The sequence below is a fragment of the Saccopteryx leptura genome, chromosome 7, assembly GCF_036850995.1.
Source record: "Saccopteryx leptura isolate mSacLep1 chromosome 7, mSacLep1_pri_phased_curated, whole genome shotgun sequence".
Lineage (NCBI taxonomy): Eukaryota > Metazoa > Chordata > Mammalia > Chiroptera > Emballonuridae > Saccopteryx > Saccopteryx leptura.
In genome coordinates this window covers 106,974,045-106,990,891 of record NC_089509.1, presented here as the reverse complement: position 1 = coordinate 106,990,891, position 16,847 = coordinate 106,974,045, and the positions used below count along the sequence as shown (strand labels likewise).

General features: G+C 37.4%; 1 protein-coding gene and 1 non-coding gene across 5 annotated transcripts in view; both read left to right on the top strand.

Annotated features, from left to right (window-relative positions):
- SPAG16 (sperm associated antigen 16) overlaps nt 1-16,847 on the top strand; it is a 204,617-nt gene that overhangs the window by 129,644 nt on the left and 58,126 nt on the right. For all 4 annotated transcript variants that reach the window (XM_066346111.1, XM_066346112.1, XM_066346110.1 and 1 more), the window contains 2 exons: nt 2,006-2,191; nt 10,923-11,049. In XM_066346111.1, the coding sequence (XP_066202208.1) occupies nt 2,006-2,191; nt 10,923-11,049 (313 nt within the window). The remainder of the gene's footprint in view (nt 1-2,005; nt 2,192-10,922; nt 11,050-16,847) is intronic.
- TRNAG-GCC (transfer RNA glycine (anticodon GCC)) lies at nt 16,092-16,167 on the top strand. Its single transcript has one exon. It is a non-coding gene; the product is annotated as a tRNA-Gly (tRNA).

Sequence of the window (16,847 nt, the reverse complement as noted above, 5' to 3'; positions counted from 1 at the left end):
TATGATGAAAAAAATATAGTAGAAGCACTATGGCAGAAGCCGTTGGGGTCTACTGATATAATTCAGTGAGAACACTGTGACTGATAGTCCTGTTGAGTCGAGAGGCACAGGTAGATGAGACTACAGTCTAATGGGAGTAATGGGTCTATTCCACTCTTTATGGAAATATAGATAGAATTAACTCCACATAGAAACAAAACTAGAGATCACAAGGTAATCTTTTTAAAATATAATCTTAAATGTGAATAGTACCTAGAACTAAATGTGCCATCATAAGAATTCTCTATTTGACCTTTAAAACAAGACTATTGACCAGAATTTATTCCTAATTTCAACCCAGACAACAGCGTGGTGATAGAGAGGAAGGGGCATGGGGAACATGGAAGTGGGAGATGAATGGGGATGGGAGGAGCTGTACATTGGGGGATGGGCACACCTGCACTGTGCAGATGATGTTTGTTGAGTTGTACACTTGAAACCTGTATGGTTTTATGAATTAATGTTACCCCAATAAATTCAGTAAAACTATATCAGCAGAATCAAAAGGCAAACAGGTCTTCTTGCTTCTATACTTTCCACTTTCTGGTTTGTGACACAGAGGCTTTGAGTCTTTCTGCTCCACCCCTCTTTCATGAAACACATGATTTCTATATTTGATTTCTGTATTTGTTTGGCTATTTTTAGAAAAATGAATTTTTTGGTGTTTAAAACTAAAAAGTAAAATTTAGAATGGGAAATATGTGTACAAATAAAAAACAGCTGCAAAGCGAAGAACAGTTTTTAATTTCTATCAGTAAAGGACTACCTGTAATATAGCAATTTTTTCAACTCTGCTAATTTGAAAAATAAAAGATATTCTTTTATAACTTTAATAAGAATTTCACTCTATAATTCACCTTTTCCTTCAACACCTTTATTAAACTCTCCCTCTTCAGTGGTTGTTTCTCTTCTGCACATCAATATTTAATTCTCTCAACACAAAAATAAGCACCCCATCCCCTACTCCCAAAAGAAACAAGTAAACAGAAAACTTGTCTTGATCCTGCCATTCCATCTGTTAGAAATACCAGGCATCTTTTCTTCTTCACTCATGGTATAACTTTATTCATTCATTCATTCATTTAAATATTTATTCTGGAGACATTTTCTTAGCACTTCAACTGGTCAGTCATAATGCTTGACACTGTAGAAACAGGGAAAGGAAACAGTTTTCCATCAAAAACACAAGGAAGGAGAGCAAATAAGCATTTTATTCAGTGAGAGAGACGTTACTAAGAGAACTGATAGATAACGCTTTGTAGGACAATGTGGAGAAGATGATGAAATAGAAATCTTGCAATTAATATTTTACAAATTAAAAAATGAACCCAGTGTTTCTGCTTATGTTTATTGACACCTATTTGTTTCTTAAACTAGCTTGTGTGTCCACGACTTGAAATACCCAGCTTTTTAAAACATCTACTAATGACCGAAACGGAAAATCCTCAACTCATTCTCAACTACCCAGTACTTCCAATCTTTCAGCTCTCAAGATCTAGTTCAAATGCTCCCTTCTGCTTAATTTACTTCTTCCTTCACCATCCAAACTGTGCTAAGGGAGCATTTAATTAATGCAAACATCAGCAATGTTGATCTACTATTTTGCATTATGTTTTTGAAACTGTCTCAGCCTGTGTCTAATCTTTCATCATTCTGAGGCTACATTATCCAGAGAGCCTAAAAAATAGCCTGAACCTAACACATGCTAACAAATACAGATTTAATGAATTAGTCTAAAGTAATATAGAAGAATTAATCTAGAAAGTATGTCACAGCAGTTTTATTAACTTGAATTACTGAACAATACAAGTAAGCATCTAATTGTGTAGACTTAAGATAATAAGATTTAGGCATTTAGACATGCCATTATAAGTAAAATTAATATACACACAAGTTGCTCATTTATGAAAATAAAGTGTAAGTTGACTTTTTAACAAATTATATTTTTTCTATTTTTTGCAAATAGTGGCAACAAATTGGCAACATCAAGTGGTGACACTACAGTTAAGTTATGGGACATGTCCAAAGGCAACTGCATTTTGACCTTTGAAGGACACAAACAGGCGGTATGGTCTTGTACGTGGCATTCCTGTGATGATATTGTCGCTTCTTCTTCATTGGATAACACCAGTAAAATCTGGGATGTTAATAGGTAAGAAGTACTTTAAACATTATTAATCCTCTATGCTGAAAAATATACATCAGTAATGTATTTTTTCTTTCAGTGCTACCACTGGGAAGAATGTGTTTTTTTGTTAGTTTTAGATTTTATTTAGTCGTTTTAGAGAAGAGAGAGAGAGAGAAAGAGAAGGGGGGAGGAGCAGGAAACATCAATTCCTATATGTGCTTTGACCAGGCAAGCCCAGGGTTTCAAACCGGGGACCGCAGCATTCTAGGTCAATGCTTTTATCCACTGTTCCACCACGGGTCAGGTGGGAAGAATGTTTTAAAAAACTGTTAGCTAATAAAATTATAGACAGCTACTTAAAATCTCTGTGAAATCCACTTCTAACTTCATTAGTCTTTGTTGATATAATGAATCCTTTTCAAATGTAGTCATCAAGATAAAGCCTATGTAATAAGATTAAAATTACTTTATTGGAAAGCTGTTTGTTTAAGCAAGATAGAAACAAAAACTTATTTTAATAAGTTAAGTTGTTAGCTCTTCCCTTCACAAAGTTATTATCTTTGTATTATCAAACTAACAATAGACATAAATATAACAAATAATTATGTGCTTTATGCTTAATTTTAATATATTTCCCCAGATTACATGCTTCTTGGCAATTCACAAATTATAAAAACTAATGCAACTTATTGTATGCAAAGTCCTATAAGTCCTATACAATATCTTATAAATATAAAAGTTTTTTATTTTGCCCATAATTCAAGACAGTTGCTGTATTTACAGTGTCACTGTCCTCTTTATTTATTATTTTTTATGACAAGAACATTTAATATAAGATTTAGCCTCTTAGCAAATTTTTAAATATACAATACAGTATTGTTAACTATAGATACTATTTTGTACAGATACTATATTTTGTATGGTATATCTCTAGGACTTAATCATCTTATCTAACTGAAATTTTAAAACAAGCATTTGATTTTAATTTTTATCATTTTTTGGCTTAGATGAGAAGCCTAATAGAAGATTGTGACTCATTCTAAAAGATAACTCATCTTCAAATCCTATTTAATTATAGCATTTAAACCAAACTATGATTAAAAATGGATTCCCATTAGACTCAGCCCTTCTTAAAATGCTTTCAAACACTTTCATTTGACAGCTTTTCTCTGACTCTGATATCCAAATACTGTCTTCCAACTGATACCCAATAGACAATGATATAAAGATGAAAACTTTTCCTGTTTGGGCCCTGGCGGGTTGGTTCAGTGGTAGAACGTCGGCCTGGCGTGCAGGAGTCCCGGGTTCGATTCCCAGCCAGGGAACACAGGAAAAGCACCCATCTGCTTCTCCACCCCTCCCCCTCTCCTTCCTCTCTGTCTCTCTCTTCCCCTCCCGCAGCCGAGGCTCCATTGGAGCAAAGTTGGCCCTGGGCGCTGAGGATGGCTCCATGGCCTTTGCTTCAGGTGCTAGAATGGCTCTGGTTGCAACAGAGCGACGCCCAGGATGGGCAGAGCATCGCCCCCTGGTGGGCGTGCTGGGTGGATCCTGGTCGGGCGCATGCGGGAGTCTGTCTGACTGCCTCCCCGTTTCCAGCTTCAGAAAAATACAAAAAAAAAATTTATATCTTTCCGTGAGCCCCATCTTAAATGCTATTCTGTTTACATATATATACTTTGGAATATATAATTATTTTAAAAGTCCTCTCATTTCCCCCGTGTTATTGTTTATCTTCCCTGCAGTGTGTTGCAGCTGCTTTGCAGGTGCCTTAGGCACAGGCCTCGTCTTTCTGTTGGGTCATCTGGCACGGGCTTTGTTCTACGTCATAAAGCATTCGGGTTTCTGCTCCAGTTCTCTTTATCTCTGTGGTCCACATCACAATCTCCTGTTTGGGTTTACCTTTTAAAATACCCAGTGTAGTCCCTAAGAGCTAACTAATGTCATGTTATCTCATCTTCTGTCTCACATTTTCACATTTAATTTATTCTTAAACATTTACCCTTTTTTTCCAAAATAAACTTAATCTTATATTTTTGTATATATATTCCTGTTAGAGTTGTCCAGAGATTGCAAATAGTTAAATTGCTCCCCTGCAACGCCTTTCTTTTTAGAATGATATTCATCCTGCAGCGTCTGAACTTTAGTTAAAGGTTCCATGTGACTTTTCACCCCTTGTCTTCTGCAGTAGTTTTTTTGGCCTTATCTTCACATAGTCATATCGAATATGCATTAAGAAAATCTGAGCACCTATTGAAAGTTTCTTCATGTGGTTTACTAACATTACAAGATAAGGTTATAGGAGAAAACAAGTTAGATAAAAATAGTGCATGTATCTATACATACATATAAAATACACATCTTCTCTTTCCAGAGTTAGGGTTACCACTCAACTATAACCCTTCTTTTTAATTTTTACTAATCCAGTACCAGGTAACAATGAGTTAAAAGCATTTTTCCAAAATGATCACAGTTTCTTACTTTTAAATATATATTTGGTTGCATTATGAGGTCTTTGGTGCTCAGTGTTTCTCATTAAAGCAAAATAAGTTTTAGCTGTAGGATTGAAAGAATATCCTCAGTGAACATTTAACTCTAAATTTGTTTACCATGTTGACATGTACCTGTTATTTTGATTACATGATCAGGTGTGAGAAAGAAGGTTTGAGTATGACAAAATTAAAGACACCCAAAAACTATGTACAGTTTATTTTCTAAAACTTACATTAATATTAAGATGATTTCTTTTCCACCTCTTTAGCAAATCTTTGCTGTATAACTCTACTTCACTGAGAACAAGCCTTACATGTGTGAACAAAATGTAGCCTTTATTCAGATGACACAAAATATATCATGTTGGATTAGAAGTAACTGAAGCTTCCTTTCCTGCATGTATCTGTAGTGAGGTGACATGAACTGACACATATTTCTTACTCATGAGTTCTACTGCATGAGAAGGAGGATTCACCTGAATCTTAAAAGTGTTATGAACCATTAATATGTTCAGGCTTTGAGTTAAATAAGCTGATCATATTATATCAAAGAAAAGGTTCATGTAACTGCTCCGTCATACATCAGTGCTTCTCGTTTGGATTCCAGTTTCTGTAGCCTGTGACAATATTTGCAAATCATCGTTATTTCCCTTTTCGCTTCTAAAAAAGTCAGATAAAAAAATTGTATTTTGAGAAACATTCACACTGCCCAACTTTATCATTTTTTATCCTAATATGTAAGTGCTTTTAGAGGGATGAGTACACATACACACTCAGCTCATTTTTAAGCCCTTTTCCTTCATCTTTCCTCTATTTTAGTTTAATATGAGCACAGGTCACACAAGCTCACCTAGCCCTTAAACAATGGCTTCTCTTGTACAAAAGGTCTCCAGAGGATTGCAATAATGTCAGAAGCTTCAAATTGCCTTTGTACCCTCTCAAGAATTGAAAAAATACTGTTCAGGATGCATTTATTTTGCTTTAGAAATAAGTTGTTTCTTATTTCCCCTTTGACATTGTTTTGTTTATAATATATTTGGCATAAAGCTATATAAATAAAAATGTAAATGTTTGTTTGTTCAAAATCTTAAATCTCCAAAAGTTCTTCACTGATTGCTTTGAAATTTTGACACAACATTGCATTCAAATATGCGCTCTTTTTTATATACCGACTATTATATAGATATAGATGTCACACCTGTGACAAGTAAAAACATGCTTTTTTTGAAAAAATGGCGCCATCTGTTGGACGTAAAAGCAACACACGCTATACTAAATATTTTACGATTCCATTTCAATGTTTCTGATTTACAATTCATTTACGTGCAGCCAGACTTGAGGATGCACAGTTGCGAGTACAGCGATCACATCCTGCAGCTTCAGATCTGCTTCGTTCTCAACAGATGAACATGACAGGCTGAAAATGGCTGAAAGACATCAACGAGAAGGAGTAGATCAGTGTCAAACACGACTCCGTGCTCAGCAATCACGCGATTATAGCTGCCTAGCATTCCAGTACAACCCAGCTGATGATTATAGTTTGAGCCAGCATGTTCTCATCAGCACTATGACTGAAGTGTGTCCTTATTGCAAGGCTATGAAATTTAATGGAGAAATAAAAGGAATGTGTTGTGCCACCAGAAAAATTAAACTGCCTCAACTTGGAGAACCAACAGAGCCATTAAATCTTTGCTTGCCGGATATACTGCCGAATCAAAGCATTTCCTATCTAACATCAGGAAACAGAACTCATGCTTTCAAATGACATTGTTTGGCGCAGAAATCCTAACAGCTCAATTCATGCCAACTTTCAAAGTGAAAGGACAAATTTATCATAAAGCCAGCTCCCTGCTTCCGTTCCCAGATGGTCAACATAAATTCCTACGAATGTATTTCATCAGTGATGGCAATGATGAATTGAATGCACGCTGCAGAATTTCTACCGGCATGAAAAGGTCCATCGTTTCCCAACTGCAAGATCTTCTTCATGAAAAAAACAATTTAGTGCGTTTGTTCAAAACAGCAATTGACATGATGCCATCTGATACACACAAGATTGTTATTCATGCTGACAAAACGGCTGCTGGAGAACATGTGCGAAGATTCAATGCTCCAACTATAGATGAAGTGGCAATTGTTATAGTCAGAAATCAATTCCAACCCAGAGGTATTGTTCTTCATCAGAGAAACAATCAATTGACAAAACTTGCAGAAACTCATCGATGCTACCATGCCCTGCAATATCCAATCATTTTTTGGGATGGTGCCGATGGATATCACTTCAACGTTAAGATGATAAGTCCAGTCAGTGATGAAGAAACAAATATGAAATGCAGCACATTATTCATACTAATTAATGATTTGAGAGAATGAAGACAATCACATTTTGAAATGCTATCAATTGTTTCACCAATACATCGTAGATATGTATGCAAAAATCGAAACAGAACATTTGATATTCATCCGTTTGAATCAGACCAAGCTTCGTTCTGAAGAATACATTCATTTGCGAGATGCAGTTGTAAATGACGGTAATACAACTAACATTGGAAGACTAACCATTTTGCCATCTTCATATACAGGCAGTCCACGTCATAGGAATGAGTATGCTCAAGATGCAATTGTGTATGTTCATCACTACGGGCATCCAGACCGATTCATTATATTCACATGCAATCTAGCTCGGGACAATATACAACAGCTCTTACTTTCTGGCCAATCGCTGGTGGGTAGGCATGACATCACAGCACGTGTTTTCAGACAGATGCTGAAATCGCTGATGGATTTCATGGTAAAACATGAAGTGTTTGGGTCTGTGCACTTTAAAAAATTAATGAGCAATGTCGTAGAAGCAACAATCTTGACAGGACCTTTCAAAGGTGAAAATGTCCTCATTCCTCACATTTCTATCATTCCAACGGATATGCCATTTCAATTTAAGAGATTGCAATTCCCAATTCGATTTGCATTTGCAATCACCATCAACAAAGCTCAGGGCCAGTCTTTAGAATTGTGCGCTTTACATCTACACACAAATTGCTTCTCACATGGACAATTATATGTTGCATGTTCTAGACTCGGAAAACCAGACAATCTCTATATCTGCACAGGCAATGGAACAACAAAAAATATTGTATATCCACAGCATTGTGAAATTAAACATATTAGAAATGTGCACTTTCTCTTTTCTTTCTTTTCCATTTATCCAGACTGAGCCACAGCAACGCGTGGCTGGGTACAGCTAGTTGATTAATATTTTATCTCAGAAATATTTTTATTTTGAGAACCAAGATTTTTAAATTGCATTCCCCATATTCAAACATACAAGGTCATGGAGCTCAAATTTTGCTGTTCAAAATTAAAGAATTCATCATTTAGGGATGACATCTAAATTCTCAATGAGTAAGAAAATTGAACATTTTAGAAAATAAAAAATCTACTTTTTTTATTTACTAAAGAATCCTGTAGCATTCAAAATATGCTACTATGATGACTGTTGGGCAGATAAAATATATGCTCACTTTGTTAGAGATGGTGCTGCCCACATGGAAGCCTGTGCCCAGGTGATTGCTTGGGATGGGCGTGATTATATTAATGTGTGTTGGAGGCAGGCTGTAAGCAAGCAGAGTGGTTATAGAATAAGGCTTAGTTTTAAGACTAAGCTTTTCCCCACACCCTTGACTGTCTGCATGATGTGGGGTGGTGCACTCTCATGAGGAATCCCATCATGCCTCAGATAAGTGACTTTGTATTAGAGACTTCCCTAATTGTATATTGGATTAAAGGTTTGGATTTCTACACTATAAACTGGGGCAGCCTGGGAGCTTGCTCTCTCTTGGTTCCTGAGATTAGCATTAGAGCAGAGAGCAGGTTGGAGAGCACAGTAAGGCCACGTGGAGGAGAGGAGAGGCAGCTAAGATGGTGAAGTGCTGAAAGAAGCCAGTTTGTGCAGAGTTTGTGTAGAGGGAAGGAAATAGGGAACAAAGGAGAATGAGGCTGGTGAGCTAGAAACCTTTGATTCTAGGAAACTCAGATAAGTCAGTAGCTTTGTGAGCCCTGAATGAGTGGGTTTTGGAGCACAGTGTGTGTTTTTACTTGCCCACCGGGTGCAACCTAGGATTAAAGATAATGGCCCACCGGTTTGTGGCTCCATTGTTTCATTACTGTCTGTCCAAATCTAATGTGAACCTGCATGGGCCAGGTGGCTGTGATGGTGGCTGTGGATACTGGCTTTACAATGACACAAAATAAACATTCAAATAGAAAGTCAGTTATAATAAATTGAATTTAAAAATTACTTTAAGTTAGCAGAAACATAGAGTATGCATGAATAAAGGTCCCAGTGGTAGCATGTTCTTTTAAAGTAGAGAAATGCTCAAAATCAAGATAGCAACATAGGAAGCCTGACATGCTTTCTCTTCTTTCAAATGTAAATAGTTACACAACATACAAAAGATGTAAGTACATAAAACACAGAAAATATAAGAAGCAAAAGCATGCTATCCTGAGGCTGAATTTCCACTCTTAATTTGATTTTACTCTTATTTTTCCAGAAAATATTTAAACCCGTATACAAGGATAAATAAAATTTGTCAGAAGAGTATACATTAAATTTGAAAGAAATAATAAAGGATAAGCTTTGAGGAATGAAAATGGAACCATGCATATGCCAAAATATATACATGCTATAATAACTCACTTCCTAATGCTGGCAACACTGTTGCTTTAAGCTTTCAAATAGCCATGCAAAGGACATATTATTGGTATAATTAAAAATGTTTGAGTTGCACTCAAATCAAGTATTAAAGAAAAAAACAGACAATTGTATTAGTAGTAGTAAGGAAGAATTTTCATCAAAGAAGGCAAGCAGCTACATTAAATGATGATCTCAACAATATGTGACATGTGCTACAATGTGGCTGAAACTTTGCATTCATACCCCACATATACATCTATCTATATATAAACAATCTGTCTTCACCCTTATATCTGAAAATTTTGACCCATGAACTCTTTTAAGTGATAGGAAGGGAGATAGAGAAACAGATTCGTGCATGCACCCCAACCAGGACCCCCCAGCAGCCCCCGTCTGGGGCCCACACTCATCCCAACCTAGCTATTCTCAGCAGCCGGGGCCACTGTGCAAAGCTGATTTAATTGAGCCACTGCTGCAGAAGATGAAGAGAGGTAGAAGGGGGAGAGGGAGAGGAAGAGAAGCAGATGGGCGCTTGTCTTGTGCCCTGACTGGAGATCAAACCCCGACTTCTGCACGCTGGGCTGACACTCTATCCACTGAGCCAGCCAGCCAGAGCCCCCCATTAACTCTTTTTGTAATTTGGTAAAACCAACTTGATTTTAACAATTATCAGGCAAAATAAGACATAAGAAAAATTCCATAATAAAAATCATTAAAGATTGACACATTATGAATGAAATATATAATATTCTGAGCTTATAAAAATGTATCTAAAACTCTTATTAAAATAAGAGCTTAGACAGTGAATATTTGGGGAAATCCCTCAAGCTTCAATCCTAATTTTCTTATGTAAACCAAAAATGTCAATGAATTAAAGTGTTTTTTTGAGTGATAGGCAAGAGTATACAGGTGAACAAGGACAGGATAATGAGTGGCTGATTGAAGTTTGATACTGCTTTGGAAGGGAACCAATTGGATTTGCCTTTTAGAAAGATTGATAGGATGAGGGAATGCTTTTTATGTAGTGATGATTCATGATAAGGAATGAATGAGATAGTATAAAGATGGCTTTACCAAGTGGCTTGTATAAATTAAAGGTAATTTAAATTAGTCAATTTCATGCTGCTAATTTATACAGTGCTTAGAATATAAGGTAGTTTTAGAATTAAAAATAATGTTCTTCCACATTTTGCCAGTTATAAAACTACTTTATGCCTTACTAATTTAAGTGATCTTTATTAACATTGTCCTATACCCGTGATAGTGAACCTTTTTATAAAAACCATCCACTTTTGCAGTGCTGGTCAACCTGGTTCCTCCTGCCCACTAGTGGGCGTTTCAGCTTTCATGGTGGGCCTGAAGCGGAGCAACCAAACAGGCGCCGTGATTGACCCACCATGAAAGCTGGACCACATACTAGTGGGCAGGAGGATCCAGGTTGACCAGCACTGCAAAAGTGGGTGGGTTTTTATAAAAACGTTCGCCATCACGGTTCTATACAGTTAGACAGCATAAGGAACACTCAAGTGCTAACTCCTGAAGCTTTACCTCTTAACTTCTCCCTTTGCAGTGGAAGATGCAAATGCACTTTATATGGACACACAGAGTCTGTGAACAGCATTGAGTTCTGTCTCAGCTCCAACACTCTCCTCACAGGTTCTACAGATAAGTCCCTGTCTATATGGGATGCAAGAACGGTAAGCACAGCTAACAGTTTTAACAAGTTGTCATAAGCCTAGTCTTAGTCGCTCTTCAAGTAATGTGTACAACTGATAAAGGAATTATGCAAGAGCAGGTGGGTAAAAGAATGGTATTAAGTTTTTATGTATGAGGTTCTATCAATGTACTCTTATCTACCCTGCCTCCTAAATGTAAGAACTATATAAATAATGTAATTAGTTCATTAAATATTATTTCAAGTATTTATTGAAACAGAAACTCTGCTATTGCAGCAGATATGAAAGGGAAACACATAGTGCCTTTCTGTATGTGTAATTAGGTAAGTGTAAAGCCAGTAGCCACGGTCACCATCACAGCCGCCTGGCCCATGCGGGTTCACATTTGGTTCAGACAGATGGTAATGAAACAACAGAGCCAAGAACTGGTGGGCCATCATCTTTATCCTAGCTTGCACCCGGCGGGCAAGAAATACACACAGTGGGAAAACACTTCCATTCAGGGCTCCCAAAGCCACTGACTTATCCAAGTTTCCTAGAATCAAAGTTTCTACCTCACCAGCCTTATTCACCCATCTCCTTCTCTCTGCACAAACTCTGCACAAACTGGCTTCTTCTTCAGCACTCCGCCATCTTGGCAGCCTCTCCTCTGCAATGCTGATGACAGGATCTGAACAAGAAAGCCCCCCCACCTTATTTTATAGTGTAGAAATTAAAGCCTTTAAGCCAATATACAAATAAGGAAGTCTCTGATACAAAGTCCCTTATCTGAGGCATAAATGGGATTCCTCATAAGACTGCACCACCCCACATCATGCATCAGCCTACAGCCTGTCTCCCACACTCAATACAAACTATAACTGAGCAAACATATATCATATATACAAACTTATTTGACTAACAGAAAGGAAGGAGGGAAACGATTATGAGGTATGTGTTAAAGTGGAAGAATACATAAGGTATAACAGAAAAGCCAGAAGAGTGTTTGGACGAGTGTGGAGGGCTTCCAGGAGGAGACTGTGCTTTCTTGAGCTGAGATTTGCAGGGCAAGTAGACTGTATCAGGTAGTTTCAAGAAGGGTGGATTCCCAGAGAGGGCAGTGCATGTATAAAACCATGAATGGTGATGCCACAGTGGCATATTGGAAGAAATAATGTTTGAATAGCACTTAAGGAAAAAGAAAGAAGTGATAGGCAAGGGTATACAGGTGAACAAGGACAGGATAATGAGTGGCTGATTGAAGTTTGATACTGCTTTGGAAGGGAACCAATTGGATTTGCCTTTTAGAAAGATTGATAGGATGAGGGAGGGAATCAGTCTTATTGAGGAGACTGGTACAGCAGGCTAGGGGCAGATGAGAGTTTGAACTAGGACATTGTGAAATAAAAAGGATTGAATGGATAAAAGATAGGAGGTTTAACTCTCAGAATGTGAAGTGATTGTAGATGGAGATTACAGGAGGAGAAGGGATTTAGGGCAGGGCAGACTCCCCCAGCTTGTCTAGGACTGAGGGCTTTCCCGGGTCATGGGATTTTCAGTGCTAAAGCTGGACAGTCCTGGATTACTGTGGCTTTGGGAGTGACTGAGATGTGAAGAAATGGAGATAAAACGTGGGGACTGCATTTTGAAACACTCCGGCTATGAAGACGAAGAGCAGAAATGTCCGTAGCTCTAGAGTCAGATAAAAGCTCCTCATTTGTTCAGAGAGGAGACAACATGTTTCTTTGATTAGGGATCAGAGCAGGGGAGGGGAAAGGGTTGAAGACACAGAACAGAGAAGAGATAATGGAAAGACTTATTGAGTTCAGATTTGAGTAATTTGAAGAATGCCAAGTCTTGCAAAACAGGATCTCCTTATTCATTCTTGGCAACATAAGATGAAAATAATGAAGAAAACTAAGACTACAGAACACTATACAGAAAGGAAAGAAATCGCCACAGTTACTGGTTCCTGGGTCCCTAAAGAACTGCAACTATCATTTCTCCCATTTATCTTCCCCTCACCCAACGTCTGATTGACATCAAGAAGGGAATATGACGAGGACATACAGATGGTGTGACAGGGACCCACATTCAATATGAGAACGCTATTTGTCATCCGGGGCAAATTAATTTAGGATGAATAGAGAACAAAAAGTCCTAAGGTAGAGCTGCCCACCCCCGTAGACACCAGCTTCACATGTCGCAGAGCTTTTAGACTTCTGAAGAGTCCGAGTCAAGGGGACGTGGTCGGAAAAGTGAGTAAGGAATTAAATGGCAATGATTTGTTGTGAGGCTCATTCAGAATCGCTTAGACCCTGATGCAGTGGAGTTCACTCTGCTAATGGAGCATCAATGGAAAAGCAAGATTTTCAATGCATTTAGTCCAAATACTTAAATGTGAAGTGCATGTGAAAGCAACTGGTAAAGAAAAACCCAGAGAGAAAATATTCATTTAGCAGTGACCTAAATTTTATGTTCATTTTCTCTTGAGTTCAGTTTTTCCCCCCGTCAAAGTGCTGTAACTAAATGTTCTCAGAAAGCGTATTCTCTTACTTACCTTTTCTCATGTGACAAACTGAAGCACAAATGCTTGGAAGTACCACTGTTCTCAGTAAGAGAGTTTGCCTCTCATAAAGCCGCCTTCCATGCATGGCATTGTTCATTGACACTGATCTCCCTACCTGAAGTTGCGAGCGCTCTGTGTTCTGTGTCTATTCCCCACAGTAGTGCTAAGAGCAGGAGAAAAGAGGAAGTCAGCTCTGCACAGGGCTGTTAGCGTACAGTAGCATGTGGATTGAATGATGTGCAGAACAGATTGTGAATCCCATGGACAGTAATCCAGTCAGTATCAATATATTTCTAACTTGATTATTAATATGGATACTAATTTATACTGGAAAAGGGGCTCTAAAATGTTTTAGTACAAATGAAATGCTACTCACAAATAATGGTAAATACATCAATGATTAGAAATAAAATTCATTCAATGTGTTTAGTTTCTGGAAATCTTTTCAAACCAGATGGTAAAAAACATATATTTAAGTTGATGTCTGTAATATAGATGTAGCATGTAAAACAAAGGAAAAGTCACTCTGTAAGGTTATTAATATGTCTATTAATAGTTAGACAATGCAAGGTGTTAACTAAAATATTAATATAAAAATCTAAAGCTAATGCATGAAAATGCTAGAATTAAACAGATTCATTTCATTAAAGCTGCATTAGGCACTCCGGGTGTTTCTGTTTTAGGTGTACCTCATTTATTTAAAACAGAAAACCATGAAATAACCAGATATTTAGAAGTTAATTTTGTATACATAGTTTTTAAAAGGTACACGATATATGTTGTTTATATAATATGGAATTATTAGCTGTTTTATATGCCGTGGTTTGTGAGTTAAATGTAACATATTTTTGAAGTTGACTATTATGAGATGTTGAAAAGGATAACCAGATAGCTATATTTCCTTGCATGCAGTAATAAAACTGCACAACATATTGATACTGATGATGTTGACTTATAACATCAACTGAGTTCATAATATGCTAATATTCTCTTTTACAACATTAAGATTCTGTTAATTCTTTGATAAATTATAAACTCTCAGGTTATATTAAAAGTGTGAACCTAAAGAGATGAATGACATGACTTGCTCCTCTTCTTAGTAAAGCAAGAACAGTACATTTTGTCACCTTAATGCGATCAATTAGTATTGAGACATCCTCTAAAATATTATTGATGAAACATGAAAATGACCAGAGGATTATATTCCTATAAATTAATTTTAAATTTCCTTCTCCTATTCTCAAACATACACTAGTCTTAAATCCACCTAATCTAAGAGCTTATTGTCAAAGATGATGAATGGGCCGACCTCTAAGTCAGTCTCTAAGTCAGCTGGACAGATCAGCTCTGAATGTTGTGGGAGACGAGGAGAGGCATATAAATCTCTATAATTGCCAAAGGGAGACCATTAAATAGCTTGCAGTTTGAAAACTCATGAAATTGCTCTGTTTTACAGGACTACATGCAGAGTGGTTTTCCTCAGTCTTATAAAACAATAAAATTCAAAAGTAAAATTTAGCATCGCCAGGATATGGTATATAATATATAGTGCATTTAATGAAAACTTATAATGCCCTCTCAAAAAGCAACATGAAAAATCCCAACATGCATCTGTGATTTGGAAGCCCATTTAAAATAAATGCACTGAGATTATTAATCATTCACAAATCTGACGAAAATATTAGGGCTTTTGACTTTTTTTTTTTTTTTTTTTGGTAAAATGGATGTGCTCACAGAACAGTAAAACAGAATAGAATAAGTAAATCATCTGTGAGTCACTCAGAGCCGGGTTGGCAATGGCCAGAGTTGAGGACATTTCATCTCTTGTGATGAATCAGACACAGAGTTCATGGCCTGGACTGACTTTGGTGGCCATGCCTTACTCCCTCGACAAACAGCAGCCTCTTGTCCCACATATGGTGTTGTCCTGACTTAACTGTAGCCAACAGATTCAGTAACTGGTCACTGTGAGGCAGGACAAAGAACTCACCAAAATAAGTTAAATTCAACTTAGTAATAGCTATTGAAGATCTTTGTGGCAGACAACATTCTAGTTTCTGCATTGTTGACTGTGACAGATTCCCTGCTCTCAGTGAATGCTTAGTCTATTAGGGAGAAGACATAAAGATAAATTATCTTAAAATAATGTAGTAATGACTATATTCTTAACATAACTATAGCTTTGGCTTTTTGTTCCAAAACTCACTTTTCCAAGTGGTGATTTTATGATGAACACTTACTTAATACCTACTATATTCCATCACTTTACCTATAACATCTATTTAATGCTTACTGGAATTACCATTATTATCTATATTAAGAACTGGAAAAACAAAGGCTTAGAAGCGTAAAGTAAGTTACCCAAGAGTGACTGCCTGGTGGGTCGCAAACTCAGGAAGCAGGCTGAATCTCTAGCCAAGTCTACAGTTATTTTATGGCCTCCAGTTTTTTGTTGCTTCTCACTGAAAAATTAGAAGTGTCAAAGTAACATGTTAATGAAAAAAAGATGATTCAGGCCCTGGCCAGTTGGCTCAGTGGTAGAGCGTTGGCCTGCCGTGCAGGAGTCCTGGGTTCGATTCCCGGCCAGGGCACACAGGAGAAGCACCCATCTGCTTCTCCACCCCTCCCCCTCTCCTTCCTCTCTGTCTCTCTCTTCCCCTCCTGCAGCCAAGGCTCCATTGGAGCAAAGTTGGCCCGGGCACTGAGGATAGCTCTGTGGCCTCTGCCTCAGGCGCTAGAGTGGCTCTGATTGTGGCAGGGCGATGCCCCAAGATAGGCAGAGCATCGCCCCCTGGTGGGCATGCCGGGTGGATCCCGGTTGGGCGCATGCGGGAGTCTGTCTGACTGCCTCCCCGTTTCCAGCTTCGGAAAAATAAAAAAATAAATAAAAATAAAAAAAGATTCAATGTGGTTATATTTTCAAAAATAGTGTTTTAACGCTATAATTAAATGCTTCACAAGTCAGATCTCTGCTTGTATTTAGCAAATATCAGAGATACAAATGGTCCCTTGCAAAGATACAATACTGAAGGGAAAAAGAACATCATAATCTGTAGCTATCAGATATGGGATTATCAAGGTCCACCACCAATTATGCAAATGCATTTTCCATAAAATTTTGCTAGGCATTTCTCTTATTGTGAAGTCAATCAGTCTTATAAACCAATCAAAAGTTCTCAAATATTTTAAAACAAACTAAAAACTCTGTTCCTACATTTTAAAAAGAATTTGATAGTTTGATTCAAAAGCTTTTAAAGGTGATTCCCCTGAC